Source organism: Pinus tabuliformis, chromosome 5_1, assembly GCF_031772625.1.
Source record: "Pinus tabuliformis cultivar Carrire ecotype Pingquan chromosome 5_1, CPIR1, whole genome shotgun sequence".
Taxonomy (NCBI): Eukaryota; Viridiplantae; Streptophyta; class Pinopsida; order Pinales; family Pinaceae; genus Pinus; species Pinus tabuliformis.
In genome coordinates, this window is record NC_142305.1 from 234,421,936 (window position 1) to 234,448,336 (window position 26,401).

Below are 26,401 nucleotides of genomic sequence, written 5' to 3' on the forward strand. Positions count from 1 at the left end.
CTTCTCAGCCTTCCTATTCCTCTGTTAGGCCTCCTCCCTCCTCCATCCTCCCTTCTCGACCTCCTCTCCCTCTCTTCCTTTGGCTACAACCCTCTAAGGGCTTGCGGCTACCCTTCTAAGCCTTAGGGCCCTTCCTAGGCCTCTAGGACCCTCCTGTCCCCAACACTAGCCTCACTAGGCAAATCGTTGGCCTTTTCTTGGCCTTCTTAAACCTCCTTCGGAAGCCTTTAGCCTCTCTTGTCTTCTTTCCCCCTTCCGTGGTCTTCTTTGGTGTTTTTCCTTTGCTTTGAGCCCTCATCTAGCCCTAGTTTGGCCCTTGTCCATTTCTGAAGCATTTGAGACTGATCTCTTTGTGGTTAGGTATTTGGTCTCCAAAATCTTAATTTTTAGGTGGCATCTTCATCCAAAAATATATTGTGTCACTTGGATGAGTGCTTCTTCAATGGTTAAAGGCTAGGGTTTGACCTCTAAACCCTAGTTTAAAATCTGATTTATTACAACATCAAATCATTAATGATTAAACCCTAAAATCACATATTAAATGGTTAAAATTGCTAAATCTAGATTTTCATAAATTTTGGCCTCTTGGGCATCTTTGATTTGGCTTAGATCATATTTCCTGTTGGCTGGTATTTTCCACATAACTGGAAATTCCATATATGGAATTTCTGAAGCACATTCTAATTAGGATACAAAATTTGAAATTTTTAGTTTCCGGCAAAATTTTGCTATTTTTGGATATATTGGAAATTTTCTTAGGCGTGACTAGCTCGCTGATCTGTCACTGTTTCACCGTTGTAATAAACAGATCAGATCTGAAATTTTCTTAATCATATCCTCTAAAAGCCCTAAAAGTTGAATTTTTTCAAGTTTGGCAAATTTTTACTATTTCTAGGCATTTTGGGTATTGGTGTTGGTATCACTTGCTTGTTGATCTATTGGTTAATCTATTGTTGTAACAAATATTTCAGATCTGAAAATTTGCTGAAGAATACATCTTAAGAAGGCTAACACATCTGAATTTTCAGTTAATCAAGCTTACTTGACATTTGGGAAAAAGTTTGTAGCATTGGGCAAGCATAGGCATTTTTGATTTAGCATTTCCTCACTATCGTCATAACATTAATGAATGCTGAATTCTCTGAAGTAATACTCCTGATTTGACTATTGGATCTAACTCTTATGTAGTTTTCTCTAAGCTTTACAAAGATTTCTAAATTTTGCGCTAAAAGCACTCCAACATCTAACTCTTTTCTCATTGATGATCTAAAGTGGTTTTGAACATTAGCATTATTGTGATTGGCATTATATATCTTCATGAATAAGTTGATCTAATTGGTTAAGCATCTAGTGGGAATTTATTGAAGTTTGCACTTGTGTCTCTAAAGTACTTTATCTTGTTCAAGATTGTCTTATCACCATTGTTAACTACTCTTGTAATCGGCTAATTCTCACTAAGTACTTAAGCAACTTAAACAATTGTAACTCAAGATAAATTTCACTCATCATCTTGCATTAAGCATTCTAGATCTAGCTTGCAGTAATAATTTACCTCCTAGCATAAGCTAGGTTGATAGAAATATAGGGAAACCCTTCTCATCTAGCTTGAGGGGCCTTGGCAACTCTTTAGTGGTTAACACGGTGACCTTGCAGTCATCAGAGCCACAGTCTTTGCAATGCCAGAGGCATCGGGTGATAGGAGCACAACAAAAGGTATCGTTAATTAGACCCTAACCTGCTTCCTATTGGCCTCCTTCCCCCAACCTACCTTGGAGCCCAGCTTCAAAATAGTTAAGGGAACGGTTACATTTAGATTAGGCATATAACTAAAAATAACCAAGATCACAGCATCACATAAAGGTGATAGGACTTGCATATCGTTTAGGTTAGTCCATCATCTCAAGCAGCAAGTGTCCATTTGATCATTTGGTTACAATTTACTATAAGCGAGAATTTGTGACTCCATTAAGGCATTGGTCTCATACTTTAAAATCTAATCGAATTAATAACCTTGCTTAAATTCAACCAAGTGGCTAGGCCACTCATCTGTGTCTTCCAAACAAATTGGTCTTCAACTTGTTTCCCTTCATCTCATTCCATAGGTGTTAAATTTGGCAACTAGGGCCAAACTCCACCTTGGAAAACTCATATGATGAAGCTGATATTTTTATTGGATTCATCTTTCTGAGAGGTGTAGGATTGATCTAAAGATCATTTCATTCTGACATGTACAAATGGAATTATGAATTTATTTCGTTTATTGACAAATTGTCAAGGTCGACCAGCAACCTAATGTAGGCTCAGAAGCCCAAAAGACACATCTATTCATCTTCAATGTTGCATATATATTATAAATAGAAGGAGCATCTACCTCATTTGGACACTCATCACTCACATGTCTCTATCTCATCTGATTGGGTCGCACATAGTGATGGACAACATCCCTCTCCACAGTGCAAAGGACAAGAATGCATTTTTCTGTTTTGAGCATTCACTCAATCGCAGGAGGGTTTGACCAACGTTGACCAAGTTGCAGTTGACCGAGTTTGATTGCATTTTTCTTGGGGAATATTCCATTTGGGCATTCTACATTTCTGGGCACATAAATCGAGGCATTCAGAGTTGTTTGACGAGCATTGACCGCAGGTTTGACTCTGCATTGACCAAGTTTGACTAATATTTTTGGGCTGATTTGGACTGCTGTTGGAGGCCAAGTTGACTGGGTTTGACCGAGCTGATTTGGAAGAGAAATTCTGGCATGTTGACCAGCGTTGACTTTTTGGTTAGGGCTTCCTGTAACTGTTGTTTGATTGGACAAATTTGACTTTGATTGGGCAAGTAAATTTTGTATATCGTACTCTCTCTCTGCTAAACTTTTGAAGAACAATAAGAAGAATTGATCAAAGGGTTTCCCCACATTGGGGTTTGTCCCTCGCATGCACCACATCTTGTGTCTTCTTGTCTTGGCTTGTATTCTACTATTTTCATTTATGTTCTATCTGCATTTACTGTCATGTTAATGTGATTGCTAATCTGGAAATTGATATTGGACTAATAAGAAAAATTGAAATAAATTGCTCTTAATCTTAGAACATACTATTGTTATCTAAAATTAACATGGTATCGGAGCTAAGGTGAAGAAAAAGCCCAAGCAAGAGTGAAAAGAGAAATCATTGAGATTTGTTGGACAAGGACAAGAGTCAATGGTCTCCGCATCTTACTTCAAGCCTCATGACAAGCTCAATGATAAGTTTGATTATCATGCATGGACAATGTCTCTCGATTTGACTTTGGAAGAGAAGGATGTTATCGATTATGTGCAGGGAAAGATCACTGAACCTCCTTCAAATGCACCGACTACCACTAAGACAAAGTACAAGAAAGGTGAAGTCAAAGCAAAGAAGATCATTAGGAATTCTATTAACAAGCATTTGGTTGCATACATCTCTGATTTGAACACATCCAAGGAGATGTATGACAGGTTGGTTGGCATGTTCAAGGTTAGCAATGCAAACCAAGTCCTCTTTCTCAAAAACAAGTTGAAGGACATAAAGAAGGGAAGAGGTAAAGATATCCAATCCTACTTCATAAGGATTACCAAGATAAAAAATGATCTTCTTTCAATTGGAGGAGTTATTGCTGATAGGGAGCTCACTCGCATTTCCCTTCAAAACTCCCTTGTGAATGACATGTGTTCAACACTACTGTCCTCAACAACAACAGGATTCCAGGTTTTGAAGAATTGTTGACTAGATGTTCTCAAGTAGAGAAAAGGATGATGGAAATAGACATGCCTCCAAATAGAAATGAACCTACTGCATTCTCTGCTCATGCTAAAAAGAAGAACAATGCAAGTTCAAAGAAGCAATGTCAAGGAAGACCGAGATTCAAAGATGGAAGGAAGGGAAGATGTTTCATTTGTAACAAGTTTGGCCACTATGCTAGGGAGTGTCCTAATAGAAGGGATACACCTCATGATGATGACAAGCACAACCACAACAATTTAAGGGACAACAACAATCAAAGGAATGGCAGGTTCAACAACAAAGGAAAAAGGAATGCTCCCGCTACTCAACATGGAAATGGTCGACCTCCCAAAAGATCAAGAAACTCTAGGTATGATGAATTTAATGTTGTTGATAACAAGCAAAAAGAATTTTATCTTATATCTACCCTTTGTATTGTGTTGAAGTTTCTAAGTCTACCAGTTAGAAACCCTTCATGCACTTTACTGATTTATTCCTACCTACTTGTTCCGTTACTTAACAGGTTATTTATAATGTAAATACTAGAAATAAGCACTAGTGCATGCTCAACATATTACAAATCATACTCTGAAGGAAACAGAAACAAGCACACAAATGACACCGTTATTTTTTGGGCCAATGTCCTCGGAAAAACCTAATGTGGGAAAACCGATGTAGCTATCTGAGGGTTTTCTTCTTAAGCAATTTCAGAGTACAATTTGGGTGCCAAATCCGGCTTACCCAACAGAGAATTCCCTTGGCAATAGTACCTCTCAATCTGAGACAAATGTCCCGACTGAAACCCCAGATAAACCCTTCGGCAGCTCCTCAACTTCAATATGTCCCAGAAACCCCAGCGTTTGGCTCTTTGGACTGCGTCAGTCTCTCTCTGCCCAGCGCTGGCCCTACGTCACCCTGAATAGGCCTACGTCAGCCTTCTGGCCTTCTATGTCAGCAACGCTGGCCTCTCTGAAGCATTGCGCAGCTCTTCGCTGCCTTTGCATGGCCTTGCGTGAGCCCTGGCTGCTACTACGTCAACAACGCTGGCTCCTGCGCTGATCTCCCGACACTATCTCTATCTCTCTGTACTCATTGCCCCTCAGCAGCAACTCTAATCACTGATTCTATCTCTCTTAGCAAACCTCGCTCTAGAGAATAGAATGACTGATCATCTGGTGTGTTCTCCAAGTGACCCTCAAGCCTCCTCCTATACTTTTCTCATTGACATATCAACGGCCGAGATTAAGTCCCTAATCAATGGCTAAGATTAAATCTGGCTTGATCCATGTCTTTTGGACCATTCTAACACAGTTTTATATTAATCCACATTAATATTTTAATTTCCCTAAGTTTAGACTTAGAGACTCCATTAAAAATATTAATTATTTTAATATCTCTTAAACTATTTAGAATCTACCCGAACCCTTTCTGAGTATTGGAGATCTCATGTGCCCCAACCTCTCCACCAAATTTCGTGGCTAGAGCACATCTGATGCTACCACAAATCAACACTCCCTCTTAGCGAGGACTGTGCACTAGCAATACTCCTCACTGAGTATTACTCTGATCATCCAGCATCGGTCCCTGTGCTAATGCTAGGCTTGCTGCCCACCATCCTCTGCATTGCTGTATCCTGTACTACTGCCCATGGTTCTGCCACTGCCACTGTTGCATCTGTACGACAACTCCCTCTGCATTCGTGCTGCTGCTGTTGCTTTCTCCCAACATTGCATCCGCACTGCAACTCCTCTCATCATGTTGCATCGTGCTACCCACAACTACACTGCAACTCAGTTACTGAGAAGTAAGTAACTGATCTCCCAACTCTGACCTCTCTGTTGGGCTAGAGACCCTCCTAATCCTGAAGCTCCCTCTGCCGCTCACAAGTGCTCCCTCTCTGACCTCTATGTTGCTGCAACAACTCCCTGCATCTCGCACACCCCTCTCTGTGCCATCCTGCACTGGTGAAACACTCTCGTGCCTCTCGCACTGTTGTAGCCTGCTAGCCTCGCGCTGTCTCGGGACTCCTACACTGTACCTCTCTTTGCCACTCCATCTGCATCCATCTCTACCCACACCAGCCAATCTTGCTACTCCTCTTCGGGGCTCTCATAGCAAGGTCTAATCCAAGAGGCTGGGTACCTCGAGGATCCTGCCCCTCATCGCATGTAATCCGCCTAACTACAACTCGATGTCTCCCCACTTCCACTCAAGTGGTGTGTGTGCATTCATGGCACAGTCATCGTCTATCTCCACTTCCTTCTCTGCCCTTGCTAGCGCTTCCTTAGTCTTAGAAGACTCTCCCTTACTCTTCTTCCTTGGACATTGGGTCGCATAATGACCCAGCTCCCCACAGTGGAAGCACTTGATCTTGGAGAGATCTTTCTTCTTCCGCTTTTCTTGCTTTCCCTCAAATGCTAGGGAAACATCTTCCTCCTCCACCTTTTTGACTCTGATCCCTTTATTGTTGTTCCCCACCTTTGTCTGTCGTCTAATCTCTTCTTGGTGAAGAGCCGCCCACATCTTATCCCAAGGTGGAAGTGTCCCTCTGCCCAATATACTCTAGACAAATACCTCCCAGTCTTCTGAGGCTACATTCAGGGATGTTCTCACCATCAATTCCTGATCTGGCGTGGGTCCTATGGAAGTCAACTGATCTCGGATCTCATTCAGTCTTCTGAGGAAGGTGTCAATCGGTTCTCCCTTTTTCATCTGATATAACCTCATCTGATTTTCTAGTAACATCCTTCTCTGCACATAAGTATGCTGGTACAATTTCTTTAGGGCCTCCCACATCTCATTTGTCATTTCCTTCTCGACAATGTGTGGTACTACATGGTCCTTGACCCCATTAAGGATGATGCTCTTGTCCCTCGCCATTCCTTCCTCGTACTTGTCGTTCTCAGTTGAGTCGATTGGGATAGCTATCGTCCTCAAGGCGAAGTGCTTGACACGATTTCTGTCAAGTACATATAAGATTTTGGCCTTCTAGACTACGAAGTTTGAGGCTCCGACGCTCCATCCAGTCTGTCCTGGTCTCTTACTCCGTGTAGTGCCATGCTGCTCTTCTACTTCCCTCCTGGAAGTTCTCGATGTGACTCCCTTTGAGTCTCGATTTCCCTCTTGGAAATCGTTTTGTCGATGTCAAGATGCCCCCTACTCTGATCGTCTGTGCAACCACACCACTGATCCAGGTTTCTCGACTAGAAACCCTTGGTAGCAACTCCCTCCTCCTTGGCCTTGCCTTGTCAGGTACTGTTCTGACTACAGTACCCCACCAACTCCACTTTGCAACTTTCCCATAGCCTCCTAAACCCCAGCAACCTGAAGGTGAGAGCTCTTAGGCTCTGTGCAATCTCGGCACCAGGAACTCCGCCTCCTCAGCCAACTACGTCACAGCCCTCTGGCCCTCTGTGTGGCTCTGTGTGAACCTCCCTTTACCTCCCTTGGCCTCTGCGCTATCTGTTCCTGGCTCATCGTTGATGACGTAGGTACTGTGTCACCCTTCCCTTGTTGCTGCTCTACTAAGAACAAGTTCTGTCACTCGGGACAGTTATTTTCTGCTGCTATTGCTCCGCTCGACTGATGTCTCAGTTCCCCTATGATCTGCAACCACGCTTCGATAACATGTTGAAGTTTCTAAGTCTACCAGTTAGAAACCCTTCATGCACTTTACTAATTTATTCCTACCTACTTGTTCTGTTACTTAACAAGTTATTTACAATGTATATACTAGAAATAAACACTAGTGCATGCTCAACATATTACAGATCATCAATTGAATGAAACAAAAACAAGCACACAAAATGACACCGTTATTTTTTAGACCAATGTCCCCGGAAAAACCCAATGTGGGAAAATCGGTGCAGTTATCCGAGGGTTTTCTTATTAAGCAATTTCAGAGTACAATCTGGGTCCCAAATCCAGCTTACCCAATAGAGAATCCCTTGGCAGTAATACCTCTCAGTCTGAGACAAATGTCTCCGCTAAAACTTCGGATGAACCCTCCGGCAGCTCCTTAGCTTCAATCTGCCCCAGAAACCCCAGCGTCTGCCTCTCTGGACAATGTCAGCCTCTCTTTGCCTAACGTTGGCCTTGCGTCACCCTGAATAGGCCTGCGTCAGCCTCAGTAGGCCCTACGTCAGCCTTCTGGCCCTCTACGTCAGCAACATTGGCCTCTCTGAAGCACTGCGCAGCCCCTAGCTACCTCTGTGTGGCCACGCGTGAGCCCTGGCTGCTATTGCGTCAGCAACGCTGGCTCCTGCGCTGATCTCCTGGCACTATCTCTGCCTCTTTGTCTCTTTGTACTTGCTACCCCTCAGCTGCAACTCCGATCACTGATTCTATCTCTCTTAGCAAACCGCGCTCTAGAGAATAGAATGACTAATCATCTGGTATGTTCTCCAAGTGACCCTCAAGCCTCCTCTTATACTTTTCTCGTTGACATGTCAATGGCCGAGATTAAGTCCCTAATCAACGACTAAGATTAAATCTGGCTTGATCCATGTCTTTTGGACCATTCTAACATAGTTTTATATTAATCCACATTAATATTTTAATTTCCCTAAGTTTAGACTTAGGGACTCCATTAAAAATATTAATTATTTTAATATCTCTTAAACTGTTTAGAATCTGCCCAAACCCCTTCTGGGTATTGGAGATCTCATGTGCACCAACCTCTCCACCAAATTCCGTGGCTAAAGCACATTCGATGTTACCACAAATCAACATATTGCCTCTCCACCAGATACCTTGCGAAATTGGTTGATTATTAGTGGTGCCTCAAGGCACTTTACTAGGTATAAGGAAGCTATTTCAAATTTGATAGAAAAGGATACAAATTTGGAAATCATTCTTGGGGACAATGCCACCTATCTCGTGAAGGGAGTTGGGAATGTTACTCTTCAATTGAATCAAGACAAAGGATTCAAGGTGGCATTCATAGATGGAAAGGTATGTATTTGGAAAAGAAATTTCAAAGAAGCATTTACTCTTGAATTCAGGGTTGATAGCCTATATCAAGTTGGAGGAAACCCATTAGGGGCTATGTCTTGTGACACACCTCATCAATCCGAATTATGGCACTAGAGGTTTGCTCATCTACAGTATAAGGCTCTACCCGATGTAAAGAATATGGTGACATGTATGCCCGAATTTAAAGCAGAATATGAAGGTGTTTGTCAGGGATGTACCGAAGGAAAACATACTAGGGGACCATTCCCCTCAACTGATAGCAAGACTACTGACATATTGCAATTGGTTCATTCTGATCTATCTGATATAATGCCTGTGATATCTTTGGGAGGATATTTATATTTGGCTATCTTTGTGGATGATTTCTCTCGCAAAACTCGGATATATTTCTTGAAGAAAAACGACGAAGTATTCTCATGGTTTCTTTCTTTCAAAGCCTTGGTTGAAAATCAAAATATTGAGGACCAATAATGGAATCAAATATGAATCAAATGAGTTCATAACTATTGTACAGAAGCTGACATTAAGAGGGAGACTACTACCGCATATACTCCTAAGAAAAATGGTGTTGCTAAAAGGAAGATCTGTTCTATAACTTCTATTATAGAAGCCACTCGTGCCATGCTTCATGATCAAAGCCTTCCGAAGTTCTTATGGGCGGATGTTGTCAACATTGTTGTGTACGTTCAAAATAGATGCCGTCATCAAGCGTTGGACTCCAAAACTCTGAAGAAGTTTTCACCGATAAGAAACCTGTTGTTCCTCACTTTGGAATTTTTGGTAGCCCCGTATATTTTTATGTGCTGAAATTAAAAACGAGCAAATTGGATGCATTTGGGAAGAAAGGAACATTTGTGGGCTACAGTAAAACTTCTAAGGCATATAGAATCTGTGTGCCTGGTCAAAGAGAAGTGGAGATAAGTCATGATGTCACCTTCGATGAAGATGCTGCCCTTGAGAAGATTAGTAACCTTCCTATTCCAAGGAAGGACAAAGATTAAGATTCAGGAAAGCAAGGAGAACCGCAGGATGAGCCGATGCCTGATGTTGAAGTACCAATGGATCCCATTGATCCACCTCCTCGTGAGCCCTCCTCAAAAAGGAGACCCTCATGGCTTAGGGAAAATCTCGAAGATGCCAAGAGACATGTTGCTCCAAGGGGGACATTTCGTGAAAGTAAGAAGCCGAAAAGGTACCAAGGGAACTTAACTACCATGAGCACTATTGCTCAATTTGAGCCTTGCACATTCGAAGAAACTGTGAAACACCAAGTTTGGAAGGATGCTATGAACGAAGAGTACAAGTCAATTATGAAGAATGATGTCTGGGATGTGGTCCCTAGACCCAAGGACAAATCCATTGTCACCTCGAAATGGCTCTACAAGATCAAGCACAGAGTTGATGGATGTTGAAAAGTTCAAGGCCAAATGTGTTGCTCGAGGCTTCTCTCAAAAGGAAGGTGTGGACTACAATGAGATATTTGCACCTATTGCTCGATATACCACAATCCATTCAATTATAGCCCTTGTTGCCTCGCAAGGATGGAATCTACACCAAATGGATGTCAAGATCGCCTTCTTGCATGGTTCAATTAAGGAGGAAGTCTATGTAGAACAACCCGAGGGGTTCGAAGTTCAAGATCGTCAGACACATATATGCAGGTTGAAGAAAGCCCTTTATGGGTTGAAGCAAGTTCCCCAAGCTTGGTATGAGAGGATCAAAAACTATCTAATGAAGCTGGTATTTGCAAGAAGTGAACCTAATTGGAGCCTTTACTTTAAGGTTGAGAATGATAGACCTCTCATCTTGGTACTTTATGTGGACTGTCTCTTTCTGACAGGTGCAGACCCTCTCATTCATCAATGCAAGAGGGAGTTGGCTTCTGAGTTCGAGATGAAAGACCTAGGACTGATGCATTATTTCCTAGGGTTGGAGGTCTGGAAAAAGCCAGGTGAGATTTTCCTTTCTCAAGGAAATACATTGTGAAGCTACTTGAAAGATTTGAGATGGTGGACTACAAGTTCGTGACTACTCCAATGGAACTTAACTTCAAGAAGTTATGCGGAAGTGTTGTTGGGCCCAATTTGGGAAATCCTTTTGAATATCGTCAACTCGTGAGAGCCCTGATGTTCTTGGTAAACTCACGTCCAGACATATGTTTTACAGTGAATACATTGAGTCAGCTTATGGTCGAGCCTCATCACATACATTGGATTGCTACCAAGAATCTCTTGAGATATCTTCGGGGCACAATCACCTATGGATTGAGATACACTGCCAGGAATGTGAGGTTCCATGATTATTCTAATGAAGGCAGTGTGGTGGATCATAAAAACAAATTGGGATGTTGCTTCTCTCTTGGTTCTGCTTCAATATCCTTGATAAGCAAGAAGCAGAAGTCAGTTTCTTTGAGCACCGTTGAGGCCGAATATATTGCTGCTAGTATGGCCTCCTGTGAAACTGTTTGGTTGAAGAAAATATTTAGTGAGCTGTTCGGACATGTGTTGGATATCACTGTGATCTTCTGCGACAACCAAAGTGGGATTTGTCTATTTGAGAATCCCGTGTTTCATGACCACTCCAAGCATATTGATATCAAGTACCACTTTATCTGGGATATGGTACAACGGGGAGCAATAAGGCTCTATCATATTGGGACTGATGATCAGGCCGCAGATATTCTTACGAAGCCCCTGTGGAAGGTCAAATTCTTAACCTTCCGTGAATGACTTGGACTCGTGGAGAGACCCTCTTATGAGGGTCCAGTTTGATTTGGATATTGAGCTCTGGGAGCTCCTGGGGGCTTGGGGTACTTCTTGGAGCGATGAGCAACCATAGGGTGAGTGGTTCACTTTCCCTTGTGATAACCCATGATGGTTGAGATATGCATAGGATGATGTGAAAATTCGATTACCTGAATCACCACTACAACAGCTGATTAAGTTCCTTCTATTTGTTAATTACTGAACGAACAAATTATTTATTGTTTCCTACAGTAAACATCAAAACTAATACACTGCAGTCTTCACCAATTAAATTATAAGCGGAAACAAGAAACTGAGCAAGGAAGAAATACACAGCACATTACACCGTTGTTTTTGGACAAATGTCCCCGGAAAATCCCAACGCAAGAAAACCGATGCAGCAGCTGAGGGTTTTATTATTAAGCAATAGTAATTCCGAGTAAAATTCGTTGGATGCCCAACTAGCTATCCGATACAGAGAGAAACTAGGCAAAACAAATAGCGAGATGATCTCACCCTGTCACTAGAAGAACCAGCTCTGATCTCGCTGGAATTGAGCCTCTACATCCCTTCTGCATCAACCTCTGTGGAGAACTGCGTCAACCCCATGCAGTCTCTACGTCACGTTTGTTGGGACTGCGTTGCCCCTCCTTCTGATCCTCTGCTGGCTAGAAACTTCAGCTCTCAACCTCCCGGTCTCACACCCCGGCTCTCGGCTTCTGAAAATTGATTTCCTCAGCAGGAATTTGATCTCCCTCTCAGGCTCTACACTTCCACAACGTAGCTATACATGGCCTAGCATCAACCTCTCTAGACATCATTCTATCATCTCTACCTTGTACTCTCCAGCCCAGGAAAAGCATCCCTCCAAATACTATCCCTGCCCCTCACTACAAAAGATCACTTCAAATTCCTCTTTCAGCAACTGTTGTGCTTCAAAAATTCGATCTTCTGATCTCCACTCGATGTGTCTTCCAAATGCTTATCAATCCTCTTCTTATAATCCTTCTGTTGAGAACTAACGGCCTAGATTAGATTCTAATTAATGGCTCAGATCATTTTGGCTTGATCCTCATCGTTTTGTAGAAGTTTCACACACAGTTTGATTAATACCCTTTAATTATTTTAATTTCCTAAGTTTAGACTTTGGCACCCATTAAAAATAATTAATTATTTTAATAAAACTGTCTCCTGGTGGAATTTCCCAAAACGATTTCTGGGTATTATGGAATACATGTGTCCAAGCCTCCCTGCAAATTTTGAGACTAAGAGCACATCTGATGCTACCGGAAATCAACATATGAGTGGTTCACCTTCTCCTATGGCATTTGAGCAGGATGAGTAGTTCACCTTCTCCTGCTGATACATCCTACCCATGCAGTCTAGGACTCATGGGAAGTACCTCTCATTTGGCCAATGAGTAAGGAAATGAGGATAGGAACCATAGTACTACCGATGGATGCATAATGTACTATCATACTCCCTGTGCTAGGATGTTTGATATTTGATCTGGGACCAATTGAGATTGACTTCAGGTCAATGGAGAGTAGTATGATACACTCTCGATTATTGGAGACTGACTTTGGGTTAGTGGAGAATGGTATGATACATTCTCGATCATTTCTTCTTCATTATTTCTTCATGGTTCAGCAGAGCAGAGCAGAGTAGAGATGACAGGGATGGTAAGGATTGTCAAATGGTTTGGCAAGTGGAGTTCTTCCTAGTTGAGAGGGAGAGTTAAATTTGGCAACTAGGGCCAAACTCCACCTTGGATAGCTTATATAATGTAGCTGATATTTTTATTGGATTCCTCTTTCCGAGAGGTGTAGGATTGATCTAAAGATCATCTCATTTTGACATGTACAAATGGAATTATGAATTTATTTCGTTTATGGACCAATTGTCAAGGTCGGCCAATAACCTAATGTAGGCTCAAAAGCCCAAAAGATAGGTTTATTCATCCTCAACATTGCATATAAATAGAAGGAGCATCTACCTCATTTGGACACTCATCATTCACACATATCTCTCTCATCTGATTGGGTCATAGTACGTACACATTTCTCGGCAACATCTCTCTCCACACATGTGAAGGACAAGACTGCGATTTTCTGTTTTGAGCATTGATCGAATCACAGGAGAGTTTGACTAGCATTGACGCACTACATTTGACCAAGTTTGACTGCATTTTTCTAAGGGAATATTCTGTTTGGGTAGGCCGCATTTTTGGGCACAAAAATCGAGGCATTCAAAGTTGTTTGACCAGCTGTTGACCATAGGTTTGACTCTTCGTTGACCAAGTTTGATTGATATTTTCGAGACTCTTTCGGGCTGATTTGGACAGCTGTTGGAGGTCGAGTTGACTGGGTTTGACTGAGCTGATTTGGAGGAGAAATTTTGCCACGTTGACTAGCATTGAATTTCTGGTTAGGGCATCCTGTGACTGTTTGACTGGACAAATGTGACTTTGATTGGGCAAGTGAATTTTGGATATTGTACTCTCTCTCTCTGCTGAACTTTTAACAAATAATAAGAAGAATTGATCAAAGGGTTTCCCCACATTGGGGTTTGTCCCTCGCATGTGCCACATCTTGTGTCCTCTTGTCTTGGCTTGTCTTCTATTGTTTTCATTCATGTTCTATCTGCATTTACTGTCATGTTAATGTGATTGCTAATATGGAAATTGATATTGGGCTAATAAGAAAAATTGAAGTAAATTGTTGTTAAGCATAGAACATACCATTGTTAACTAAAATTAACAATAGGGACTACCCCCCATAGACTACTGTTGGGAGACAGCTAGAACGGAGTGGGCGGGGATCATAGTGACAAACCCCGTCCTGAGCATTGTCGCGGTGCCTATACAATCTGGGCGACAATAGGTCCCGTGTGGTCCCATATCTTATCAAAATCAACTCTTCAAAAACCACTTGGGAAACCAAGTTCCACTGAGATTTTAGGTTTTAGGAAGCTCCATTGCAAGTCACATTCCCTAAGCCAATCCCTCAAATCCCTATTCCCCTATCCTAGAGAACCTTGCACCTTGCTTAAGAAGCAAGCAAGTCCCACTCTTGAGTCTCTCCTAGGAAAGGGTCATCAAGATCACTTCACATCCATCTTAGTCAATCTATCCTTCATAAGTGATTCTCTAAATATCGGGTCTCGTGCGTTCGGTGAAAATCCATAAAGAGTAGGAAGCTTTAGCTGTGGTGATAGTGGGCTTTAGCTTCATTGTTGCTCTTGACCTAGGAAGTGCCCCTCTAGGACCCTTGATAGTTTGAGTAGTAATAGACCCAATGGACAAATGTGGACCCGGATGGGAAATATGTGAAAAGGGGTTACAATGAGCGGAGGGGAGTGATGTATGTGGTGTCGGGAAATGGGACCACGAAATGAAAATCTAGATTTTCCATGTAATGCCACTCCTAAAGCTAGTAGCTAATAAAGGAGATCCCACGGGACTAGGATACAAGGTTAACCAACACATTGGACAAGGGGACAAGAGCACAAACCAAGCCCACTCTTTGTGCCAAATCCCCCACTAATCCATGCCTAAAAGTGTCCATGATAAGTAAGCAAAGATACCCAACTACATAATGAAAAGGCATACCTTTGAGGTTGGAAGGCCCACCTATAAACACACAACATATCAGATGGGCGAGGGTCCATAATGGTTGGCTCACGTGGCGAAGATGGTGGCACATCGATCTATCTGGTGGCTACAAGGAGGTGCTAGTTGTCGGCTGAGGACCATCTAGGAGAAAAATTTCATCTATGGGTGTCACCCAAAGGTGGTGGGTTGGTGGCTAACATGGCCCATTTTAGGGGAATGTCCTATTTTGGTAATTTGGGGTCCTAAAACTTCTAGAGCATGTTTTGAGTATTAAACAATCACTTTTGGGGTCAAAATTTTGTGAATATGAATCCAACTAATATGCTTGTCGAGAGCTTTCTAGTGAGAACATCAATTAAAGTCCATATGAGGAAGTTATGCTTCGCACAAGCTGACCCATGCTTTGACTACCATAATAACAAGTGGATGCCATGTCAACTCTCATTGCTCACACATGAGCTAGTCACATATAGACTTTTGAGAAATTTGAGGTCTAAAACTCTAACTTTTAGTCAAGAGTTAGGGCATGCAAAAAATTTAACCCTAGCCCTAGATGACTAATAGACCATTAAACACTAAGCTGTGAGGAAAAGAAGGGGTTTCATTCCTATTCCAATGATTTGTTAGTCAATAGCAAAGCAAAGCAAAGAAGTGAGACATTTGAGTAACACAAAGGAAGAAGAAGACCTTGCACTAACCATTCATAACCCATAGTGCCTATGATAACTCCATAGTTTGTCCTGATACCCACCAAAATGTTGAGAAATCTAGGGACAAGAAGTTAGGAGATTTCTTTTACTTTGATAACTACTTGTGATGTATTTTTACTTAACTTAATTAGCTTCTTCTTTTTCTTGATTAGGTTTAATGTTCTTTTCATCAAACAAAAACCAAACCATAGAGAATAATAAGACAAGAGGACACAAGATATAGGCAATCAACCAGGGCCAAAGCCTCTCCAACTGAGAGGAAAACCCACAAGAGTTCTTCCCTTCTTATAGAACTTCAATTGACGAATTCCAAACCTATGACCCTTGACCAAGACCCCTCCAAGACCAAGTCAAACCTTTCCTCTTTGATGAGTTTTCCTTCCAACATCTTTGACCCCAACAGGCCTAGCATCAGCATAGGGACTGATGCCGGATGATCAAAGTGATACTCAGTGAGGAGTATTGCTAGAGCACAGTCCTAAGAGGGAGTGTTGATTTGTGGTAGCATCAGATGTGCTCTAGCCACGAAATTTGGTGGAGAGGTTGGGGCACATGAGATCTCCAATACCCGGAAAGGGTTTGGGCAGATTCTAAACAGTTTAGGAGATATTGAAATAATTAACATTTTTAATGGAGTCCAAATTAAAATATAAATGTAGATTAATATAAAACTGTGTTAGAATGGTCCAAAAGACATGGATCAAGCTAGATCTAATCTTAGCCGTCGATTAGGGACTTAATCTCAGCCGTTGACATGTCAACAAGAAAAGTATAAGAGGAGGCTTGAGGGTCACTTGGAGGGCACACCAGATGATCAGTCATTGTATTCTCTAGAGCAGGGTTTGCTAAGAGAGATAGAATCAGTGATCAGAGTTGCGGCTGAGGGGCAGTGAGTACAGAGAGACAAAGAGGCAGAGATAGTACCAGGAGATTAGCGTAGGATCCAGAGAGAGTGACGTAGTAGCAGCCAAGGCTCACGCAAAGGCAGTCAGGACCTCCGCAGTGCTTAAGAGAGACCAGCATTACTGACGCAGAGGACCAGAAGGCTGATGCAGGGCCTCCTGAGGTTGACGCAGGCCTATTCAGGGTGACACAGGGATAGCACTGGGAAGAGAGAGGCTGACGCGGTCCAGAAAGGCAGACGTTGGGGTTTCTGGGGCAGATTGGAGATGAGGAGCTGCCGGAGGGTTTATCCGGGGTTTCAGCTGAGACATTTGTCTCAGACTGAGAGGTACTACTACCAAGGAAATTCTCTATTGGGTAAGCCGTATTTGGCACCCAGATTGTACTCTGAAATTGCTTAATAAGAAAACCCTCAGATAGTTGCACCGGTTTTCCCGCATTGGGTTTTTTCGGGGACATTCGTCCAAAAATAACGGTGTCATTTTGTGTGCTTGTTTCTGTTTCCTTTAGTTGATGATCAGTAATATGTTGAGCATGCACTAGTGTTTATTTTCAATGTTTACATTGTAAATAACTTGTTAAGTAATGGAACAAGTAGGTAGGAATAAATCAGTAAAGTGCATGGAGGGTTTCTAACTGGTAGACTTCGAAATTTCAACAATGCCTATGATAACTCCATAGTGAGTCTTGTTACCCACCAAAAGTGGGTGACCCCCTAAGAGAAACTTTTCTCCTATTCATGTCTTCCAGTTGGCAACCAGTAACCCTTGAGAACCACCTTGTAGCCGATGTGTTGTGCCATTCATATCTCTGCCATCTACATCAGTCATATGTCACTTCATCCATTTGTCAAGAGCACATGTTTGAAGGTTGGCTTCTTATCAAAAGGTACTTTATTCATTGTGCAATTGGGTGCTTATTCTTGTTTGTATTTGGGCATTTTGGCATGGATTATTGGGTGACTAGGAAGAAAGAAGGGTCTTGGCCGTAGTCATGTTTCCTCACCTTATATGGGGGGGTTAATTTTCCATCCTAGTCTAGTGGGACCACTCCTAATGGCCCATGGCTTTAGGAAGGGGCACTATGTTAAATTTGGACAACTAGGTCCAAACTCCATGTTCTGATGCTCAGATTAAGAGGCTAATATTTTTGTTGGATTCCTCTTTCTGAGAGGTGTAAAATCCATATAAAAATAGTCTTAATCTGATGAGCAGAACTTATATTGTGAATTTATTATTCTTAATAAATTATATGTGCAAGGTCAGCCAGTTTTGTAATGTAGGCTCACATGCCCAACAGATGTGTCACACACCCTCATTGATGGATATATATACAGGAAAAGTTGGAGAGAATTTTATCACAACTCAACTCACATCTTCCTCTCTCATCTTAGAGAGTACGCTACCTGGAGGACGAATTTCAGCCACACGTGGGAAGGACGAAGAGGACAGACCATACGGATTTTCTGCTGCTAGGGTTTCGCAGAAAGTTTGACCAGCGTTGACTTTGGTCAACGCTTGGTCCAATCAAGCTGAAAATTGGTGGAAAGTTCGATTTTTGAAGGCCGTACTATCTGGCACAAAAATCGAGGTCAAAGGGTTGACCGTTTTGCTGTTGCGTTGACTTTTAGCTTGCTGCCCCTGCGTTGACTTTTCAGGACAGCGTTGACTTTTTGTAGAATTGACTTGGGTTGACTCATCTACTAGTTGGAGGGATCTTGTGACACATCTGGGCTGGCTGACCAAAGGAGACTTTGCTGGTTGAAGCATCCTGTTGACCGCCGAAACGAACACACACATTTTTCTTGTTTCTGATTTGTCTTCTGTAAGATCTGCTTATATGTTCTATCTGCATTTTGCTTAACTACTTGTATGATTGCTGTGAGAAAAGTGAAATTGCTCTTAGCATAGAACATCTACAAAACTTTACATGGTATCAGAGCTGAGGTGAAGACAAACTCTATCTATAGCAATCATCATCGAAATAATCATGCCCTAATCGAAGTCAATGGATGCCTTTGTGTCACTGTACATAGAGGATTATATACGCTATCAATGATATACGTTGTAACGGAAAGATATACAGCGCAGCTGTAGAGGATATGTTTAGGCAGTAAAGGAAGCCGCAGTCATAAGGACATGAGGCTGCAGTCATGAAGAGTCAAGTCGTAGTGATGAAGAGGTATCTGCAGGCTTAAGGCTCTGGCCAAAGTGCGAAGAGGAGTATTTCTGTGTCTTTTGTTTATGATCTGATTGGCCAAGTAAGGAAGGAGGCTAGCTGAGCTTGTAAAGAGGAGTTCTGAGCATAAATGCAAGGGTTATTCTCTATGCACAGGCCGTTGAGTGATTTTGAGTTTTACAATGGGACAAAAGTCTGTTTTGAGAGGGCCGAGAGGCCCAGCAAGGAGCAGGAAGAAGGCCGCAATACCCTTGACCATCAACGTAGGAATTAAAGAGGTTTTATAGTGGGCTGTCGTAGAAGCCACAGAAAGCCCTAACCAGGGCCGAAATTTCAGGGTCCTGTGCATTGGTCAAAATGTAGTTGTGGACAGAAATATGACGTCTATCACAGGTATGTGCTTGACTTTTATAATGATGAATTTGCCAGATACTATGGTCCAGATTAGACAGTTTGCAATTCTGGTATAATGGGCTGTAAGAAGATGCTTGGTAAAGCTCCAAGTATAGTCCCTTGAGAAGGACAACAAGGGTTGTTAGAAGGTAGATGATTTGGAGTCTTAAAAATGGATATATGGAAGAGCTTAAGGGTAGTCAAGTGGGCTTATTATCAGACCCCATCTTCTGTACGTATGACAGTGAAATATGACAATATGACAGAGTTTTTGACAGTGATCTTCTGCACTCATTGTAGTGTCACTTACTCTTATAACAGTTATGCATAGCAGTGATATTGTTCTCTTGACAAATGGAGATGATATATGGAAGAGATATTTGTTCCTATGACAATAATGTTTGGGCAGCGACTTTAGTGATATTTGGACAATGTTTCTTGATGTATGGAAGTGATTCTTGTATGACAGTGATTTATATGGCTATGATGTGACAATGATATATAGGACAGCATGATGATGATGCATAGGCAGCATTATAAGATCATGAACATGAAGGGCTGCCTGATTTTGGAAATAATCATAAAGGTGTATGTAAGGGCTGAAGGAAAACATACAAGGGGACCTTTCCCCTCAAGTGTCACAACGACATCTGAGATATTGCAACTGGTCCATTCTGATCTTTCTGGTATGTTGCCTGTAACATCCCTGGGGGGATGTTCTTACTATATGACATTTACTGATGACTTCTCTCGCAAAACCTGGATATACTTCTTGAAAAAGAAGGATGAGGCTTTCATGTGGTTCCGTACCTTCAAAGCCTTGGTGGAAAATATGACCGGAAAGAAGATCAAGATTTTGAGGACTGACAATGGCACTGAATATGAGTCAAATGAGTTCAAAGACTTCTGCAGAGAAGCTGGCATTAAGAGGGAGACTACCACTGCACTCTCTCCACGTGTTTGGGTTTTGTGGACAGAGAGATCTAGAGGAGAATCCGCAGTTCTAAAGAGCCCTCATATGCTGTCCCAAGAGGCCCTTACACGCTAAGAATAGGAGCCCTAAATCTGCAGTATATTGGGCCCTAAATCTCTGTTTTATTGGGTGCAGGTAAGGGCATTTCCAGTGAAGGAAGAGGGGACGTTTAGGTCACTCCTATGACTGTTTTGGAGTGAAAATTAACCAGCAGAAAGGCCTCAATAAAGGAGACAAAATTCTGGGTTGATTTGAATATTATGTGCGGGCTGGAAACTCTGTTTCAGCAGGCCGTGGGTACAGGAAGCCACCTGTGGTAGGCCGCAGGCCCTTACCCCACTGAAAAGGCATTGCGTGGGACTGTTTTGGGGCTAGATTGAGCCCTAATCAACAGCGTGAATGCAGAGGACTTATACAAGGGTAGCACGTAGTTTTTGAAGGCTGTTTGGTGACTTGGTTAAGGGCTGTTGCAGCATATGGATGCCCTAACCAGTCACAATTAGGAGCAGCAGCGAAAACAGATTGGAACAACAACTTATGCCTTGTGTTGGGTCAAGGAATTTGATCAGTTTTGGATCAGATGGTTGGGCAACCTATGGGAGCAAATTTGGAGGCTTGATTGGGTGATCGTAAGCCTCAATTAGTGCAGATCTGACTGTGTTGTAGTGTTGCAACGTGATGATGCAAAGGCAGCATGGGTAGCATGCAGCGTGATGATGCATAGACAGCAAAGAAGATATGAATCTCCACTAGGAGTGTATTACAATGAAAAGACCAGATCTGTCATTCTTGTTGATTTGGGGTAGCAATGTGATGCTGTATAATGAGAGCAACATTACAGTCATTGAGGTGCAGATCCATGATGATTGAGAATTGACTATGACGATATATTTGCACCTGTGGCTCGATATACCACCATCCGATCCATCATAACCCTTGCTGCTACGCAAGGATGGAGTCTTCATCAGATGGATGTCAAGACCGCTTTTCTGCATGGTGCAATAAAGGAAGAGGTGTATGTAGAACTACCTCTGGGATTTGAAGTTCAAGATCGAGACACTTATGTCTGCAGGTTGAAGAAAGCCCTCTATGGGTTAAAGCAAGCACCCAGAGCTTGGTATGAGAGGATGGATAGTTACTTGATGAAGCTGGGCTTCACTCGAAGCAATGCTGATCCAAACCTTTACTTTAAGGTTGTGGAAGGAAAGCCTCTCATTCTAGTGCTGTATGTGGACGACCTCTTCCTGACAGGTGGTGACCCTCTCATTCATCAATGTAAGAGGGAGCTTGCTGCTGAGTTCGAGATGAAAGACCTAGGACTGATGCACTATTTCCTAGGCCTAGAGGTCTGGCAGAGACCTGGAGAGATTTTCCTTTCTCAAGGAAAGTATATTGTGAAGCTTCTGGAAAGATTTGGGATGGTGGACTGTAAGTCCGTGTCGACACCAATGGAACTCAACTTTAAGAAGTTGAGTGGCAGCGCTGCAGGGCCTATCTTGGCCAATCCTACTGAGTATTGTCAACTCATAGGAGCTTTGATGTTCTTAGTGAACACCCGTCCGGACATATGTTTTGCAGTGAATACTTTGAGCCAACAGATGGTTGAGCCTCATCATTTTCACTGGGTTGGTGCCAAGAATCTTTTGAGATATCTTCGGGGCACGATAAACCATGGGCTGAGATACACTGCCGGGAGTGTGATACTCCGGGATATACTGATGCCGATTGGGCTGGCAGTGTGGTGGATCGTAAGAGCACATCTGGATGCTGTTTCAATCTTGGTTCTGCTTCGATCTCATGGATGAGCAGGAAGCAGAAGTCGGTGGCTTTGAGCACCGCGGAGGCCGAATACATTGCTGCTAGTATGGCCTGTTGTGAAGCAGTTTGGTTGAGGAAGCTCTTTAGTGAGCTGTTCCAACATGTGCTAGATACCACTGTAATACTCTGTGATAATCAGAGTGGGATTCGTATGACTGAGAATCCTGTGTTCCACGACCGATCCAAGCATATTGATATCAGGTACCACTTTATCTGGGATATGGTACAGCGAGGCGCCGTAAGGCTCGATCATATAGGAACTGATGAGCAGGTCGCGGATATTCTCACTAAGCCCCTGAGGAAGGTCAAGTTCCTAACCTTCCGTGAGAGTCTTGGTGTCGTGGAAAGACCCTATGATGTGGGTCCTGTTGGACGATGAGCTCTGGGAGCTCTGGGGGGCTTTGGGGATAGCTTCTCGAAGCTATAAGCACTCATAATGCTTCTGCCCCACCCTTGTGATTATTGAGCTGGTTCGCCACTCATTTAATCTGTGCCCCGTATGCATCCTACCCATTGAGTTCAGGGCTCATGGGAAGTACCTCTCATTTGGCCAATGAGGTGTGGAAAAGCTAGAGACTATTAGCAAAGACTGATGGACGCATCAGAGATTGCCGTACTCTCTATCTAGGATGGCATGGTCCAACCTCTTGATCTGGGATCAAGATTTGTGAGGTCTGGGACCTCTGGACTGATTATGTCAGTCGGGGAATGATGTCTTTGTGACTGACCCACTTCTGTTCTGAAATAAAGAAGCCAGCAAAGCAAGTTTCGGCGGGATGACTCACGATGTTGATTGCACTAATAAATGGAGTTCTCCCTAGTTGAGAGGGAGTGTTAAATTTGGACAACTAGGTCCAAACTCCATGTTCTGATGCTCAGATTAAGAGGCTAATATTTTTGTTGGATTCCTCTTTCTAAGAGGTGTAAAATCCATATAAAAATAGTCTTAATCCGATGAGCAGAACTTATATTGTGAATTTATTATTCTTAATAAATTATATGTGCAAGGTCAGCCAGTTTTGTAATGTAGGCTCACATGCCCAACAGATGTGTCACACACCCTCATTGATGGATATATATACAGGAAAAGTTGGAGAGAATTTTATCACAACTCAACTCACATCTTCCTCTCTCATCTTAGAGAGTACGCTACCTGGAGGACGAATTTCAGCCACACGTGGGAAGGACGAAGAGGACAGACCGTACGGATTTTCTGCTGCTAGGGTTTCTGCTGCTAGGGTTTCGCAGAAAGTTTGACCAGCGTTGACTTTGGTCAACGCTTGGTCCAATCAAGCTGAAAATTGGTGGAAAGTTCGATTTTTGAAGGCCGTACTATCTGGCACAAAAATCAAGGTCAAAGGGTTGACCGTTTTGCTGCTGCGTTGACTTTTAGCTTGCTGCCCCTGCGTTGACTTTTTAGGACAGCGTTGACTTTTTGTAGAATTGACTTGGGTTGACTCATCTACTAGTTGGAGGGATCTTGTGACACATCTGGGCTGGCTGACCAAAGGAGACTTTGCAGGTTGAAGCATCCTGTTGACCGCCGAAACGAACACACACATTTTTCTTGTTTCTGATTTGTCTTCTGTAAGATCTGCTTATATGTTCTATCTGCATTTTGCTTAACTACTTGTATGATTGCTGTGAGAAAAGTGAAATTGCTCTTAGCATAGAACATCTACAAAACTTTACACACTACTTGCGAATTCATGATTGAGATAGCATGTCCCATCTATCTCTTTTCCACACTTATCACTCCCCTCCATACATCACGAGCCCCTATTCCACATCCCTTCTTCAGGTCAATTGGTTGTTGGTCATTAGGATTTGGCATCCACACATCCTCATACCTTGGGTAGGGCCAGGAAAGGCACCCTAGGAGGTTGATGCAGCCAAACAAAAAAGAAAGAGCATAGGATGGCCACAATAAAAACAAAATTAAAAATCAAAATGCAAAAGATGGCTGGAACTTATAAATTAGCACATGGGCAAAAGCCAAGCATGAGATCTACCTCTATCATATGGCCATCACCCGGTTCCTAGGCCAATGTTGCCCTATCTCAAAGAAGACAACGAACCCTTGCATGTCCCAACCCCTAATGGGCGATAAACTTCCCCATCCTAAAGGGGGCAATAATTGCTATGCATCATACAAAGCAAACTCTCATTCCTCGAGCTATGAGCAGTAATACAAGGAAAAGTCAAGAAAAAAGTAAAAAGGAAATATATAGAGGGGTGGGAAAACAAAGGTTGATGTAACTCATGCATCCACAATTGCTCCTTCCTCACATCTATACACCCATGATGAGGTATCACATCATAGCTGGTCCCCTTGACCATGGCACTTGGTCATAAAGTACCTTTTTCCCCCACTTCATTCCATCCTTATTTACATGAACCCTATCAATTGAAGGGAGAACTAAGGACATGTCCTTTCCCTTTGGGAGTTGGAAACACCTAATAGGGACGTCTATTAGCCACCCATAGTGGTGGTCATTGATCATACTGAAAAGCAGGAAGAAGATATCGAGTTGGCAGTGGTAATTCCTCCGAGTTCCACTTGTTTGTTATTTAGTGATGACTTTGCACCAAAAGTTGACAAATAAAGTGGTAACAACTCCAATAGAAGCCATTAAGTATGGGCTTTCCTCTCTTAATCTCTTTGATGTTTTACATGTTACTCTTGAAATCTATTATCACCTAGACTTGTTGCAAAAACATCCTTCATAGTAAGGAACATCCTAGTGAACAAGTCTAAAGACGCACCTCTTGCAGGGCTTTTTCATGGAAAAGTTCTACACTGATTAACAGCAATGATAGGGCTGACCGTAGCATGCATTTTGTAGCTCTGTATGTCCTAATTACTCATCAAAAACAGCCCTCTGAGTCACTCCTCTTCACCCCATATGCCCAATTTGGATCTAGTCACTTGTCTTTCATTTCAACCTCCCGGAAAAATAAAAAATAAAACATTTATTTTATTTTTGTACAAAACTGGTATTTAGTGCTCAAAATCTAATAAACCAGATCTACCCCAAGTCAAAGAAGCCATTTCAATTCATTATCATACTATGAGTTCTTACTAGTTACAAACCAAAACCATGAGCAGTAGCTGAAAGCCATCATTCTTGGTCATTTTCGTCATAATCTCATGTTATGGTTTTCTTCAATATTTGAGTTGCACATTATTTATTGGCTTAAACACATTGGTTGTAATGGTGCATCTATCATTAGAGCTCTCACTCAGTTTCATATAACCCTAAAAACCATTTGGACTAGACATGGGACATTGGTGTATCATCTGACTGTCTTGTTCATATCATTCCAAACCGTCTTTGTTTTTATTCCTTGATTCCAAAACCTTCGATTGGCATTGGTCTTAGCAACCCACCATCCACTTAAATCTAAAGTTATAATTTATATTCTAGGGATACCCCCCTTGTGCTTTAGGCAAGGCAGCCTAACGTGAGAGGGAACTAGTGTGGTGACAGTGGATAGACCCTCTTAGTTCCTCTAACGTAGCACTTATGTTTTATGGTTTTACCACTTATGGTGCAGGTTTAGGAGGTAATGCACTCAAAATCAAGCCAATCATCATATCACCTATTCATATGCACAAATGTATGTCGTGAATTTGACAAAGAGTAGATACATGAACTAGCATTTAATATAGAAATTGGAAGTTTCAGTGCACAAAAATATCCATTGTCACCTAGATCACACAAGATTTTCAAGGAAAACAAAATAAAAATCTAGAAAGAACCAAAACCACTACTCAATCCTATATAGCCATTAAGCGAAATTTAACCTTGTTAGGATCCTTTTCGTATACTCCATAAAATGTCTCCAAAAGTCCTTCTCTTATATTTGGATTGATGCTGCACACATTTTTAGACATGATAATACAGTATTTTAGGACCGCCTCAATGTTAGTTCTTGTGTTGAATTTACAAAGAATAAACACAATGTCTCTAGACATGATTTCAAAAAAATCCAATATATTACCTTCCCATCATGCCAAAATCATAAAAAATGAGTCGACCACCATTAGCATCATCCACAGCTATATTCCCTGGATGCTGCATCCACAATATAGATTATTAATACTCATGATTCAAGACATACACAATTGTAAGTAAAATAAACACCATATTCAACATTGAAGTTAAGAGATGCTTACATAGCTTAATAGAAATATCCATGTGAAATAAATAAGATGGAAACAAATAAATTTCAAAATCAATATTACAAGCTAGTCACCATATAGTGATACAAGCTTATAAATGTGGTAAAGATAGGATCCAAAACTTTATAAATATGAATATTTCATGATTTGCTCACAACTCTAT

At 42.0% G+C, this 26,401-nt stretch overlaps 1 protein-coding gene across 1 annotated transcript in view; it reads right to left on the reverse strand.

Annotated features, from left to right (window-relative positions):
* Positions 1-26,401, reverse strand: part of ATH13 (ABC2 homolog 13) — a 386,313-nt gene that overhangs the window by 67,303 nt on the left and 292,609 nt on the right. Inside the window, exons 10-11 of the mRNA XM_089432011.1 lie at positions 26,058-26,131; positions 25,861-25,930 (exon numbers count right to left, since the gene is read on the reverse strand). Coding sequence (XP_089288137.1) covers positions 25,861-25,930; positions 26,058-26,131 — 144 coding nt within the window. The remainder of the gene's footprint in view (positions 1-25,860; positions 25,931-26,057; positions 26,132-26,401) is intronic.